General features: G+C 32.0%; 2 protein-coding genes across 3 annotated transcripts in view; one reads left to right on the top strand and one right to left on the bottom strand.

Annotated features, from left to right (window-relative positions):
• The window catches only part of LOC106101908 (cullin-1), a 21291-nt gene extending 10170 nt beyond the window's left edge, over positions 1–11121 (bottom strand). The window contains exons 1-7 of one of the 2 annotated variants that reach the window (XM_013281270.1): positions 10881–11121; positions 9058–9329; positions 2635–2717; positions 2125–2242; positions 1570–1659; positions 1029–1175; positions 151–297 (exon numbers count right to left, since the gene is read on the bottom strand). In XM_013281270.1, coding sequence (XP_013136724.1) covers positions 151–297; positions 1029–1175; positions 1570–1659; positions 2125–2242; positions 2635–2717; positions 9058–9132 — 660 coding nt within the window. In that variant the 5' untranslated portion in view covers positions 9133–9329; positions 10881–11121. Of the gene's footprint in view, positions 1–150; positions 298–1028; positions 1176–1569; positions 1660–2124; positions 2243–2634; positions 2718–9057; positions 9330–10629; positions 10766–10880 lie in introns of those variants that run through there. The other variant, XM_013281271.1, reaches the window with a different exon arrangement.
• Positions 11122–11968: 847 nt separating this feature from the next.
• Positions 11969–15599, top strand: LOC106101832 (lipoma HMGIC fusion partner-like 2 protein). Its single transcript, XM_013281173.1, has 5 exons — positions 11969–12301; positions 12408–12526; positions 13095–13205; positions 13935–14048; positions 14867–15599. The coding sequence occupies exons 1-5, from the start codon at positions 12126–12128 to the stop codon at positions 15007–15009; spliced, it is 663 nt and encodes a 220-aa protein (XP_013136627.1). The 5' UTR covers positions 11969–12125; the 3' UTR covers positions 15010–15599.
• The last annotated feature ends 248 nt before the right edge of the window (positions 15600–15847 follow it).

The raw sequence follows: 15847 nt of genomic DNA, 5'->3' as shown, positions 1-15847 counted from the left end.
CACCCGGACGGAGTCACGGGCAACAGCTAGTAATTTAATCAATTATGTTTCCTATTACATTAAAAACCAAAAATGCATTTATCAAAATGGCACATTGACTTGTAATTACATAAGGGATATACAATACTGTCAAAATACGTTAGTGCTTACCCCAGAAACGAGTCTAGTGTTGATAGTTTCTCCATTCCGTTCTCTTTCTATGAGTTTGAGGACAGCGTTGGTGACCTGCTTGTTGAGACACTTGAAGAGATGGTCGCGCCACGTCACCAGCGCTAACTGGTAGATCTCGTAGATGCCCTGGAATTAGAAATTGCTATTAAAATGCTGTAATTGACATTTGAGTAATTTATAAAATTAATTACGTCCAAATCCATCGTTATTTTATAGCTAACTAGCTTTCGTCCGCGACTCCATCCGCGCCAATCCTCTACATCCATGCCAAATTTCATCGAGATCCGTTCTACCGTTTAGGCTACAAACTCTAACAAACATCCATACATACATACAATATTAGTAAGAAGTAAGATATATCGCAGAAGTCGATACGTAAAGCCTTAGATCGTTAAGATATTTGAAAAAATATATAAACAAGTAATTTTTGTCAAAAACATTAAAAAATTAGACATTTTGTACTAATTATAAATAACTAGCTTTCGCCCGCGACTCCCTCCGTGTAGCATTAACTAAAACAAAAGTAAGTAGCCTATACGTTTTTCTAGACTATCCTCTATATTTATCGCAAATTTCATTCAAATCCGTTCAGTCATTTAAACCGCATAATCAAACAAACATCCATACATCCATCTAAACTTTCTGATCTTACTAATATTCTAAAGGCGAAAGTTTAGATGTGTGGATGGATATTTGTTTAGAGTTTGTAGCCTAAACTGCTGAACGGAATCCGATGAAAATTAGCATAGACGTAGAGCATAGTCTGAAAGAACACATAGGCTATACTTTTGTTTTTTTTTTGTAATTCCACGCGGAAGGAATCGCGTGCGAAACCTAGTTTACATTAGTAAGATTACCTTTCTACCCTCTTCACATTCACGCTTCACCCAATGCCTGTTGAGATAGGAACAGACTCCGTTGAGTACGCGGGACGAGAACTGGTACTCCTCCCACTGCTTGGTGTAGAACGCCAGCACGTCCTCGTCCATGAGATCAGCTCCATTCTTGAAAATAACATATAATTCAAATACGATCACAGTTACCAATGCCGAAACATTTAAATATGTCATCTCTCTTATTCTCCGGGAAATAATGAGGTAAACGAAGTTTTTTTAAGAGACAATAAAAAATGTGAGAAGCTAAATATTTCTATGACAGTCGCGGATACTTCTGTAAAAGGATCATAGTGCTTACAAGCTGTAGCTCGCGGTTTCGCCCGCATTAAATTAAAAGTATAGCCATTTTACTTATTGATAGGGTAGCTTTTTAATGTTGAAAGATTGTTTTTAAATTGGCCCAGTAGTTTATAAGTTATTTGAATACATACAAAAATACAAATCTGTTGCATTAGTGGAAAGGAGGTTTATAAATGTAATAAAAAGCAAAATATTAAATTACCTGCAGTAAATTGATGAGATAAAGTCTCAAGAATTCCCTCAGCCTCTTGTAGAGCTCCAGGCCGACAAATTGAGCGCCGCCTTGCACTTGCTGAAATCAAAATAGTATATCAATATCAAATATGTACAGTCGAGGAAATATATATCCTACCCATTGTTAATAGACAACGCATTCTATGCTGAGTTGCTGAAGTTTCCATTTTATCATTACCTAATTATTTATTAGTGATATATATCACTAAACTAAATTTCAAAGGATTAAAACTCAAGTTACGTATTTCGGAAACACATTTCAAAAACTTATCTAACCAAAAACACTAACGAATGGTTAAACATAACTGGGAAACTGGCCATTAATCGAATACTTATAGCAGCATACGTGGTAAACTAAATTACAGCTCTTATTGTATGCTGTATGATAGAAGTAGAAAGCTAATTTAAATCTTTGATTACATTCATCAAACTGTAGTGAATTGGAAGTAATTTGACTTGGCACGTTTAAACCAAGACTACTCTATAGCTCGACGTGCCAACTACACCAGTGTTAAATAGTCACCTGTTTTCTGTTACTAGCGTGAAGTCCGCGAGTTCCGTAATTATTGCTGCCACTGTTCCTACCAGACGACGTGCTGCCGCTCTGCTGGTGCACTGACGTACAATAGTTATACACGTGTCTGTGATCGCTAAGGAAATATCGTAATACCGTGGACAAAATCTATGGTAGATTATAACTAATGTAACAAAGCTAAACCACTAGGTACTAGATATTTAAAAAAGCAGTGTCTAGTATGTGAGGTGAAAATAACTTCTTGCGGGCAGATTCCTTTTTCTGTATATTTGACTTGCTGCTGCCCGTGACTTCGTCCACGTGAAATAATAAAGAAAGCCTATGTTATTCACTAATAACATAGCATTTTAATTGTGAATCAATTTTCGAAATCGTCTCAGTAGTGTTGGAGTCATTTCAATACATACGAAAAAAAACAAAATACAAATATTTCCTCTTTATAAAGAGTATAGATAACACAATAGAAATAAAGAAATACATGTTAATACAAAAGGATACGTATACAAGTAGATATATCTGTTTTTCACAATCACTTCTCTATTGTATACTTGCCAGATGCCTTGTCTTAGGTCACCCCATATCTGAAAATTAATAAATTCCTATTAATAAAGATAACTGGAGTACAATTTCAATTTACTTCGTTCCTATCTTAACAAAATTAAAAGGGGATTATTAACATTTCTAGACAACGAGTTTACTAAAAGGTGTTTTTTACAATTAATACAAAACTCATATATTTTTATAAATACTGTGAAAGTGGACTTAAATATGTAAAAGCCCTTTTACACTACGTATGTTTCTTGCTCGTTTAAAACAAAATTGAAACAAAGTGTCATGTCAAGTCTAAACAACTTGGATCATGTAAATGGGCTCTTACACATTAAATAACAGTATATTTCTGCATACCTCCTACGTACTAGTGTTCATCATTTACGCTCATATCTCGCCCACCTTTTTAAATTATTCAACCAACTTATAAAATGAGGTTAAATTATTGCATGCTATTGTTTTATTCTATTTTATCTTCTCTGATATAAATTAATCTTCCTATATGATAGGATATTACTGTTAATATCTATATTAACACACACTTCTTTGTTGCCTAAGGTGTCAACAATAACAGTATATTTTTGAATAAATCTTTCTTTAATTTAAAGCCCTACACATACGACACACTTTAAGCTATATATTTACACACACTATTAAACTTAGGGGATAAATAAATTGAAAAAAACCCTCATGTTCTAAAGGGACCATAAACTACAAGCTGCCAACATCAAGGGAGCAATCGTCATTTGCGGATTTGAATTTTGATATTTACAATTGAGAATTTGACAAATGTAAATAATAAAAAGCTTTTGTAATTTCATGCGAATGAAACCGCAATGCAACAGCTAGTAAAATACTATAGTTGGAGATATACATTCATTGGCATTTTAAAATATATACAAGATCTTCAGTTCAGTTCATTTGAAATACAGATGAGAAATACAATGATTACAATCATTGTCAAAAAACTAGACGAAACGAAATAAAAAAAGACATTATAAAAAATCAGAATACTCAAGACGTATGAACACGTAACCCATTATAGTAGTACTATGCTTTCTTTTCTTACAAATAATACCAATTTAGATCAAGCCATGATTCATAAGGAAGTTTAAAAATAGCTACAGTAACGGGGGCGATTTGTAAAAAAAAAACATGGTATTGAAAACTTTCTCTGGCACATTGCCAAGTGCAAAAGTATTAAAAATTGCACGCACGATATGCTACAGATAAATTATACTAACGGATATATCAAGAGACAAAATAAGCGAAGCGAGCAAATTCAGTCACCCAATTGGTTCACAGCTGGAATAATATGGAGACATATAATGTTCGTAAGATACGGGTTTCTTACCACGATTGAAATATCGGGAGCTAAAACAATTCAATCGTGATAAGAAACTTATCTTACGAACATTATATTTGTAAAAACAACGACAGTTTAAAGTTATATAATATGGAAAAATTCTCAAATAACAAGTAATCTATTAATTAAACAACTAAAAACTCAGAGTAGCAGAGATTATGATCCATTTAGCGAGATCAGATAATATGAACTGTTCTAAACATACGTGGTTCAGTTGCGGCCGCTATGAAGACTACCGAGCTGTCATATCCTGGGACTAAACTTATACCTCTGGATAGAGTAAAATGGCGTCGCACTGTGGACACCCTCTGTACCACTTTTAGGACATAGGATATTAATGGTCGATTTACCATCTATATTCAACCATTTGTTAGTGTTTTCGACTACTTCATGAAATGTACGAACTACGTAACTTGATGAATTTGACTAATGAATTGCTAGGTAATAATAAAATATTTGGTAATTTCAGAAACCCAGCATAAGTCAAATCATATACACCATATACTTGCATCTACGTTATATTTTTTAGAATTTGTCCTCATTTCAAATCCAGGAAGCAGGTGGCATCGGTTAAGTGCTCTAACCGCTAACTCCAGTTCGTAATCATATAACTCGTTTTGAAGTGTTTGATGCAAAAAGACGTGATTGAAAAATTGAATGATTCGAATAAAAATCGTATTTATTCCATTATTTAACTTCAATTACGCAAGTAAGAGTGAAAGAGATGCGAAATAATTGTTTCGACTGTTACGCGCATGTGCTTCGGTAACTCTCGACAAAAATCGTTAAATCGCTATTAAAGCACTTGGAATGTCCGTGAAAATATGAAACTCATTACGTAGACGGTTGGGAAATATCTTGCTCATGTAACTCGATCTGTGCGATAAAAATTACTACATAATAGTAAATACTAATTGTTGAGGTCTAAACAGCTGATTGATTACGTATACGTTTGATAAGGTGTTAAAACCACATTTCATACTGTACTACACTATACTATAATATAATATTAAAAATGCAAAGTTTAGATTGATGGATGGATGTTTGTTAGAGTCTGTAGCCAAAACAGCTGTCGGATTATGATGAAATTTGGTATAGATGTACAGGATAGTCTGGAAGAACACACAGTCTACTCAATGTTCATTTATTGATTCCACGGGACAGAGTCGCGAGCAAAAGTTAGTGTATTATAACATTAATATTTTCAAGAATGGTTTCCTTATGAAATAAATACACAAACAAGCAAACCATCTTAAAACGACGATTGCTATCTTTAGTCAACCAATAAATCCGAAAAAGCATTCTTTATTTTACAGACAACATCTAATATGGTATGATTAAGATGGGAGTAACGAACAGAAATTACAGAACATAGAACTGTAGGACGAAAATGGGATCGTCGCCCCAACCTAGAGTAGGATAAGGATAACGAGATAATAATCTTAAAGACGACATCCACTACTTCAAGAATTACGAACTATTTGCAACACCTTAATCTCATTGCACATTGCACTATAATGATGAAAATGCAAGTAAAAATCGAGGTTAAAACGCTGATTAAAACCGTTTGTTTAATTGCTCAATTGCATCGCAAGCCGGCGTCATCAGAACGTCACCTTCCCACTCCGATGTCGTAAATATTTATCAGATGACGTCTCACTGACCTACTTCTCTAATCGATGAAATATTTCTATAGTTTATATTATTTGCAGCTCAATTGATTCAGCAAGAGAAACGTACCAATATTATAAATGCGAAAGTTTAGATGGATGGATGTTTGTTAAAGTTTGTAGCCTAAACATCTGAACGGATCTCGTTGAAATTTAGCACATATGTAGAACATAGTCTGGAAAAACACATAGACTAGCGGACGGAGTCGCGAACGAAAGCTAGTAAAACTATGTAAAAAGGTATTATTACAAAAAGTGAAAAACTAGTTGGATAAAGATGATACTCAACAAAAAATGGTGGTTAAAATTTGAGTTTAGATCGCTTGTCAATATCGAGGTGAATAATAATTGGAAATTTAATCTATGGAATCGAGTATATCATAGATGTTGGGGAGATTTCCAATTTAAATAATCATAATTTATTTAAATCTGTGGACCGGATATTTACATCGAGAGACTTCTAACCGGAAACTTAATGTTATTAAATTAAATTACCAGTTACAATAACATTTATGCATGCGTAACACGAGGAAACTTTAGCAGGGAGGTCAACGCCAAATACGAGGTACAGACACGATGCAAACACGGATTCAAATCGTTTGAACACGAGTTCTAACTAATATGGTGTCTTGTGACGTCACGAAGGAAGTTATTTTTATCACGTAAGGAAGTTAGTATAAGTGTATAAAATTAAAAACAATACAAGACTTATTTCCAATGAATCGAAAGGGTATTATCGAAAAATTGCTACTCATTTAGAAAGTAAGGTATTGGACCTTTCATTGTATACATTAAAAAATTATATAAAGAGGTCATAAGGACAGCATACATGAGTAAATTTCTCGATGAAACGATTAGTTTTTGTCCAGAACACTTTTGTGATTAAAATAAATAAGCCGTTATAAAAATACGGTCATATGCAAGTACTGTACATTAAAGGCAAGTACAGAACCGGTTAAAGGGATCAGGTCATATATGTATGGTAATAGAGACGTGACACCCACGTCGGATGACGAATCACCAAGAACCAAGTCGATTACGTAGCACAAAACATTGTAGTCCCGCTTAGTGATAGAAATCTACACTAAGGGTTTTACAAACTAGCAGTGCCTTACGGTTTCATCTTCACCGCTCTTTATCGTCAACTTAAACTTTATGTAGCATAAAAAGTTTCTTAACAATTCGAGTCTTGTATAATCTAGTATAGTAAAATGAGGTTTTGGTGATGAAAATGTTTCAGGTATCATCCACCTTTACACTCTTAAATTACTAGTTACATTGGTATCTATACGATGATAAGAATAAAAGGCGATTGCCTATCTGTCTTGAGTATTTGGGTTCGATTATGTTCGAGGGTCCTTGAGATCCTGACAGAAGGAAACTATGTACTAACGACTGTTGTTTTCAATAACAAATAGAAACACATTTGACAAAATTGGTGTAATAACCCAATTTATATACAATTCTAAACCTATTTCTTGTAATTTGTGACATATGAGTTAGTTGCCTTTGTCTAATGTTGGTATTAAGGGGATCTAATCGACTATCGATATCTCGATTAACAATCACACCTCACTATTAGCTGATCGATGAATCAAGATAAAAACGTTAAGCATTATCTTATGCATATTAATTATACCAGAACCAATCTACACGGGGTCAGACACCGAGAAACACGAAAACGTTTACAGTTACATCGTTTAGCGACACAACAGTGCAACTTTCGTGTCAATATACAAAAGTAGTGATGTTCTTTATTCAAGTGTGTTTGTTTATATTTTAATTTGTGTGATAACAATAAGAAATTATTTTGAATAGAAACAATTTATGAAGCTGCTTGATGGACAAACAAAATCATCATAACTATAAAACTACGATGTTTTTTAAATAGCGTCAAACTTTGAATCAATAAGATCTGCTTCACGCATGACAAACGTGAACGGATCTGTAGATCAATTCTAGTTGGGTTATCCTTCTAGATATTACAATAGACTTGGAGAAACGAGTGTTGAAACAACACTATTGGTGCATTGCCGAAAATAATACATTTATTACAAACAGGAATATTCTGAACGAAAAATAAAGCGGTTTAAGGACATGAGAAATAACGTTACATGAGTGGGTCGCGTGAATATAAAGGGGCTATTGTAAAACAACCAGGTCGAAACGAAACAATAACACGTCTCGGCTGGCGAGAGAAAAAACACATATTTCTAGTATGGTTAGCTAATATCTTACAGAAAATTTACATTGTTATAATATTTATAAAATATCTACATGTCATGTGTATATAATATTTATAAAATATCTATATATACGATTTCAAAAACATTGGTTAAATGTATGTAATTGAAGGGAATATTTTTTGAATTTAGGATATTTGGTAAAATAATAACATTGTAGGAGGAATTTTGCTACATTCATATAGATTGCAATAAATGCCTTTCAATTCAACAGTAGTTCTTTGACTATTTAGTACATTTCTTACAATATTACTTCAGAAGAGCTTCTTAGTAATATTTTTATTTCTAATATATCAAACTGATCAATACTGATAAAGCGTAAACACACACAACTTTGTGGCATAGGATGTCAGTAATCACTGCATATTGAAACTTTTTTTTTAATAAAAAGCCCTACACTTACGACAAGCTTTAGGCTATATATTTTTACACTATGAAATGTGAAGGATAAATAAATTTGAAAAAACCTCTATGTGTGAAAGGGACCATAAACTACAAGCTGCCAACATTAAGGAAGCAAGGTTGACATGGTTTGTCATCATGTCATATCATTCTGACATTTACAATTGATAATTTAACACATGTAAACAATTAAATATTTTATGTGAATGCAGTCACACAGAAGAGCTAGTTTTATAATAAGCGCAATATATTGTTGAAGAATATAAAATCAAATTGGCATCATAGCAATACTCTATAGAATACTATCACTATTGATTGATTGAGAACCTATGTTCTTAAGAGAATTCTGAAATAAATCTCAAACAATTTGCTTTGTATGCCCCACTTACAAATTGTCAGATGTTATAATAATCAATTTTTTAGTGTGTTAAGTAAGTTTGATATGTTTAAGATACTGTTAGTTATTAAATAAGTATAAAAGGCTAATAGCTTTTATAAATTTTTCTTAAGCTAAACAAACCAAACTACAATATATTTGAAAAGCTGCAAATACGACTAGGTAAAAAATTTTGACTGAACATATCATTTATGCCTCTCAAATCTTGTTTTAATATTTAGACAATAGTACTATGGATTGTGTAATGATTACTTTTTCTTTTAGACAAGGATTTAATAATTGAATAAATCTTACCTGGTCTAAGTCGATTTGCCGCAGAGGCAACTGTGGCCTTGTTAATGCTGTTGCATTGGAATTATTTGAACTCATCCTCCTCTTAGCACTTGTTCATATATAGGAAACAACAAATTGCACTAAAGCCCACCACAATTCATACACAAGTATAAAAATATAACTAGTCACAAAACGGAGATCACAGTTGCATGTTATTTAAAATAACATTATTTATTTTATTTTTTCATATACTGGTTACTTCACGGTCCGCTTGATTTCTGATCTTGCAAGCTCTGGAAAAAAACACACATTTATAAACAAATTTCATTTTATACAAACAAGTCTGGGTCAGGAATAATCTCTTCTACTCAATATGCCATTTCCAGTGCCAGATACTATATATTGCTAAAATATACAATGCTGTTACATACTGATGACTGTGTTATTGTTATCTAGCTTTCAATTAAGACTCTGTCCACGTGGAATTTAAAAAAAAGTAAGTGTATGTGTTCTACCAGACTACAATATACACCTATGCCAAATTTTATAAAGATATGATCAGCAGTTTAGGCTACAACTCTATCATCCATCCATCTAAACTTTTGCATGTTCTGTATTAAATTATTAAGAGGAATGTTTGGTATTTTTGTATGCATTGAAATAATTCAAAAACTACTGAACAGATTACAATTTTTTTCACCATTAAAAGGCTATTATATCAATGAGTAACATAGGCTATATTTTTATTTATTTTTAAAATCACGCAGGCTAAGTCGCAAGCAACAGCTAGTTAATTAATAAGAAGTAAGATTTGAGACACTAATTTTTCAAGACAAAAATTTAAATATTTATATTAACTTATAAATGCATCAATCATAAACAAGATAGACAACCAAAATCTACACTTTTTCTTGCATAACTTTTACATTTACACAGTAATTAGTATTTTAATTTACTTAAAGACATAGGACAAGATGTAAATAGCAAAATTGTGGTTTACAATAGTCTTTGTAGGAATCATTGATGTAAGTATTTTTGCAATAGTAACCCAGGGTTACAGACAGACAATTATTATTGTTTTATCATTGCAAGAATAATATTTTAGTGTCAATACATTGATAATAAAGTTACAGTAAAATTTATTAAGCAACTGTTCTATTTTAAGCACATAAGACATCAAATTTATAGCAACTGGCAACTATAAATGGTAAATATTAAATATTTTTTACAACAAAACATTTTATAAACAAAAAACAGAAAGTTATGCATTTTAAATGGTTTATTGTACAATTTGATTAAAACTAAATTCGTAAACATAAACAAAACCAGCTGAACAGGATTACGATGTCTAGCGTAAACTGATTTTTTAATATTTCGACTACAATGTTCTAAAACTAAATTCACTTGTACTATAAATAAAAATTATTCCAAAAATAGAAGAAATAGTCAGTTTTTAAGCATTTACGATTATTTAACGACGTTTATCTATAAAAGTAAAAGTGATTTACGAATAACAAAGGAATCGAGATTTCACAACCAACAAGGGCAAACGAAAACATGTTTTATCAACTTCCTGACAAATCTGATACGAACCTTTCTTCTCGATTTCTTTCACAACGCTTTATGGCACTATATTGAAAACTACAAATCAAAAACACGATTTGTTTTAAGTAAATTGTCGTATCCTTTACTTTCTTTCAAAAATCAGAGGTACTATCAAAATGTACATCACCTGAATATATCTGTCAAATTGAAAACGAATACGACAGAATAAAAAATACCATAGCATTTGCTTCCAGATCGAAGAAGGTGTATACTATTTAAATCTGCACAATTATACTTACGTAGCGAGCACCGTTTTACACTGTCATCGACCACATTTCACTTTGAGATATAGCACGACACATCAAATTATTAGATTCCTAACACTTTTATACAATAATAGTTGATATTTTTGCAAAATAAAGATTCATTACTGCTAAATGAAGTAACAATAGGCCTTGTTTCTATAAACCATTCCACGCACTTGTATCGTCGATGAAAAAAGAAAATATACATACATACAACATATAATTAATTTGACGACACAAAAGCAAGGCTGTCTATGATTTAAATCGATGGTATTCCAAGTGTTGTAGCTTGAAAAATAAGATTTTGAAGTTTTTCTTTTCAAGCATCTCTTGGAGCTTGGAATATTAAAACCTTCGAGTCAAGGTTCGAAAGTTAAGTTTATCTTACAACTCTATAAATCCCAACTTTGTATATTATGGAATTTTTAAGATTAAAACTGATGTCAGTTTGTAAAAATGAACGTTCGTGATTTTTTAAATCATAGTTTATAATTAAAATAACACTATTCTAATTAAATTAATAAAAGCTTACAAACCAAAACGTAAACGTTTTTACATTATCTGTAATTGTTGTTGCACGTTCCATTCATTCCAAATTCATACATTACATTGCTTGAAAACTTGACGTTCTGTTCTGAGCTTCTGACAAATATAGGTCTACAAGGATCATATAGCATCACGCAAGTTTGTGAACTAATAATGTCATCTTGAAAGCTTTGTATTTTTACCAAAGAGAGAACGGCAACAAATTAACGATGGGGTCCACTAAACATTAAAAGAAGAAGAAGAAGAGAAAGGGGTGAAAGTCGTCATTTTCATATATCCGAAATTCCAGAATAATGCTTGAATAATCCTACAGCTGTAACAATTTGTGAAGACGTATCAATTAAACGGCAAACAATTGTCACGGGCACTCTGGTTATTAGTTACAAATCGTTGACATATAGTTTGGTTTTGTATTTAAAAAGAGATTTTCCTAAAAATGTGGAAATATCACCTTACTCATATCCCTATTTGCTCGTGAGCACTCTCTTGTCACTGTGAAAAACATGCCAAAAGATGCTTGTAGTTCTATACTACAGAACAGATTTTAGATATGTCAAATAAGTAAAAACAACAACAATACAGACCAATCTGTTCCTTTTTATTTATTTATTTTCTCAAAATAAGAAAGATCATAATTCGGAAGTTTATGAATTGTTATTTGGCTGTAAACATTTAGTATACAAGCCATACACAATGTGTTATGTGATAATAACCGGTCGCAGTTTGGCTTGGTTACTAATAAGCGTAGCAGCGTTTATGCTAATAGTTACTGGTATTGTGACTCCTAAATGGCTTTTAGGCCAGCCTATAGTCACAAATGAAAACAATATTACTGGATTTTTTGTGCCCACTGTAGGGCTTTCTAATCGGTTTGTATACATTTATAAAGTACTATCCCGTTTCTACTGGTATTTAGCCCTATTCGTTACTCACATAATTTAAAAAAAAAATAAATGAAATAATTGTTTTTTCCAGTTGCATACGAATGGTCCAAGATGACAACAGTTGTACTCCATTTTCATTTTATGGACTTACAACAGACTCAACTATATATCCAACACCTTGGAAAGCTGCAATGTTCTTTTTATCATTATGTGAGTAAATATTTTTTTATTCTTTCATGCTATGGACAAGCCATGTAATAAATAATTTTACAACAGGTAGCTTTTGTGAGATTGTGTAAAAAATATCTCAAGTGAAGTGTGAATTATACATCCTCTATGTTTTTTAAATCTCTTTGTGCATTCTGTATTTATATGAGTGTGTCTTGAACCTGCATTCCATTACAACCTGGTCATACATGAAATTTTATGATTGGTTGTTTAAAATGTTGAGCCACTTTTAAGTTTGGATGACACTGTGTATCAATGTATACTCAAATCAAGAACTTCAAAATCCTTGGCTAAGGATACTTCAATCTGCTACTTTGTTATATATCAAATTCTAATAAATGCAATCTGTCCGCATAGTATTAAAAAAAAACAAAACCAATGTCTATGTGTTGTTCTAGACTATCCTCTACATGTATGCTAAATTAAATTGAGATCTGTTCAGCAGTTTAGGCTACAAACTCTAACAAACATCCATCCATCTAAACTTTAACATTTATAATGTGAAGAATGATTGTTTTTAAGCTATAATCATGATTTAATTATTTTTCAGGTGCGGCAATACAATTCTCAACTGTGCTGGCTGGAATCTTTGCATGTTGTGTGCAGTCTGTGTTTAAGAAAAGTGTGATCTCACTTGCTGGTGCCACTCAATCTCTAGGAGGTAAGATACTTTGGATTTTTTAAGTGATTCTGTATGTGTTGTTATATATAATGATTGTTTGATAATCTCATTAAAATTCAGTCAAATAGTACACAAATAATGCAAATAGCAGTGAGTATGGAGTGCAAGAATACTTGTGCAGTTAGCTGCACAAATGTTATACATTTCCAAAGTTGATAAAATATGGATAGTCCTTCATTTCCAACAATACATAATGCATATAAATTTTTTTTTAAATTGCAAAACCACCGCTTGACCACTATCCCACCTAGACCAAGGTAAAGATGTGGTTGAATGATGGCATGCGCTAGTTTAGAAAGTACCGATTCACATTGCTCTTGAAAGGAACACTGATGCCGGCGACTTATTCCACTCCTTCATATATTCATCAGTAGTGCATGTACTCATGTTCAGAAGCAAACAAATTCTAACATACATACATATTATTGAAAACTATGGGATATACAAGTTTCTGTAGTTTTTTCAATCATACTTTCATACTAATATTACAAATGCGAATGTTTAGATGGATGGATGTTTGTTAGCGTTTGTATTTTAAACGGTTTGTATTTTCCTAATTCCAAGTGGACGGAGTCGCGGGCGAAAGTTATATACATATTTTTGTAGCTAACTGTACAATAGAATTTTTATCTCTATCACTTTAAAATAATTTTGTATTGGTTTAATGGAAATAGATAGTAATAGATATACTTGGTATAAATGTTTCAGGTTTATTTGGTGTGGTAGGACTTCTGCTGTATCCGTGGGGTTGGGGTTCGCAGAAAGTTAAAAAACTCTGTGGTGAAAATTCGGAGCCTTATTTACCAGGAGATTGTTCACTTGGTGAGTTTTTTCAATCTTACTAATATTATAAATGCAACAGTTTAGATGGATGGATGCATGGTTGGATGGATGGATGTTTGTTAGAGTTTGTAGCCTAAACGGCTGAACGGAACTCGATGAAATTTGGCGTAGATGTAGGGTATGGTCTGGAATAACACATAGGCTACTTAATTTTTTTTCAATTGCACGCGGACGGAGTCGCGGACGAAAGCTAGTATAAAAATAATATAAACCATTCCTTATTGTTATTTAAAGAAATGCCTTCTCTTCTGGATCCTATACCACCTTCGAACTTTTTATTATAAAGTAGCGCTCGTCACTCCGTCCGCGTGGAATTAAAAAAAGAAAAGCAAGTAGCCTATGTATTCTTCCAGACTATGTTCTATAACTATGCCAAATTTCATCGAGATCTGTTCAGCTGTTTAGGCTACACACTCTAACAAACATCCATCCATTCAAACTTTCGCATTTATAATATTAGGAAGACTAGCTGTTACTCAGCAATAACGTAGCTTTTAAATGGTTTAAGATTTTTTTTTAATTGGCCCAGTAATTTTTGAGATATTTCAATACATATAAAAACATAAAAATGAAAATCATACCTCTTTATATTAGTTATTTCTAATTAATAATATTGTACATATATAACTTCTGTTACTCAGTGATAACATAGCTTTTTAATGGTGGAAGAGATTTTTAAAATTGGCTCAAAAAAAAACAATTTTTTCCTCTTTTTATTAGTATAGAAAAGAAAACAGTATTACATATTTCACTGTTATGTGTTTTTTTCTATATTTAAGTTATTTTTTGTTTTCAAGGCTGGGCATTCTTCGTAGCAGCAATGGGAGTGGCTCAAATATTCCTGGCCAGTGCATTATCAAAGTCCGCGGACAAAGCTGCTAATTCCGATAAAGTCCAGTTCCAAATGGATGATGGGAAACAATTAATTTGTATTGCTTAATTTGTGTACGAGGAAGAAAATTTCCTACCCATAATGAAATATTTGATTATCGCAATGCAATTATATCGTAACATATTTACTAAACTATACCTCTTATGTTTACAGTTTGTTGTACTATTTTCGATCATGGGTAGGGAATATATTTCCTTGACTGTAAACGATAATTTTGTAAACAAATCCTTTATTTTACGCACAGAATTGTTTTTGAAAGTGTTTTAGTCATTTGTTTTAGAACAAACATGATATTATTTTTTAATTATAAGTAATATGTCAATAATTTTATAATAAGCAGATGGATATTTTTTTTAAATAATTTGCTTCTGATTTAATGATGATTACTTGAAAAAACTAACTTTAAAAGTATTATAGTATGAATGTAGTTAATGATTTTGATAGTCTTGTGAAAACTATGTATAGTCTAACAAGGATATTTGCTAGGTTAGTCAGCTGTAATAATTTAGTTTGACTTATGCCCACCGGTTCAGATATCTTTGTTGGACTATAACTTGACATCAAATCTTTTTGGAATCTCTATAAAATATGTTAAAAATCGCATTTTGTGACACTAGCTATTGCTCGCGACTACTCGCGTGAAATTAAAACTTATAGCCTATGTTACTCACAGATAAATAACCTTTTTAACGGTGAATTTTTAAAATCGGGTCAGTAGTTTTTGAGTTATTTCAATACATACAAAAATAAAAAAGTTTCCTCTTTATAATACTAGTATAGATAAACCAGTCAATTGACCACATAGATTAAAATATTAATTAGTTATCTAATCAAGGTGCTTCTAACAGATAATATATTTAACAGACATATATCTCAAGATATTTAC

Source organism: Papilio polytes, unplaced genomic scaffold (assembly GCF_000836215.1).
Source record: "Papilio polytes unplaced genomic scaffold, Ppol_1.0 DF823935.1, whole genome shotgun sequence".
NCBI lineage: Eukaryota > Metazoa > Arthropoda > Insecta > Lepidoptera > Papilionidae > Papilio > Papilio polytes.
The sequence above is the reverse complement of the archived record's forward strand: the minus strand, read 5'-3'. Positions and strand labels throughout refer to the sequence as shown.

Bases quoted from the DNA above. Each gene is read 5' to 3' on its own strand.
- LOC106101832 (XM_013281173.1), top strand. From the start codon at position 12,126: ATGTGTTATGTGATAATAACCGGTCGCAGTTTGGCTTGGTTACTAATA. The intron at 13,206-13,934 runs GTAAGATACTTT...TAAATGTTTCAG, and splicing joins TGCCACTCAATCTCTAGGAG to GTTTATTTGGTGTGGTAGGA. The intron at 14,049-14,866 runs GTGAGTTTTTTC...TTTGTTTTCAAG, and splicing joins ACCAGGAGATTGTTCACTTG to GCTGGGCATTCTTCGTAGCA.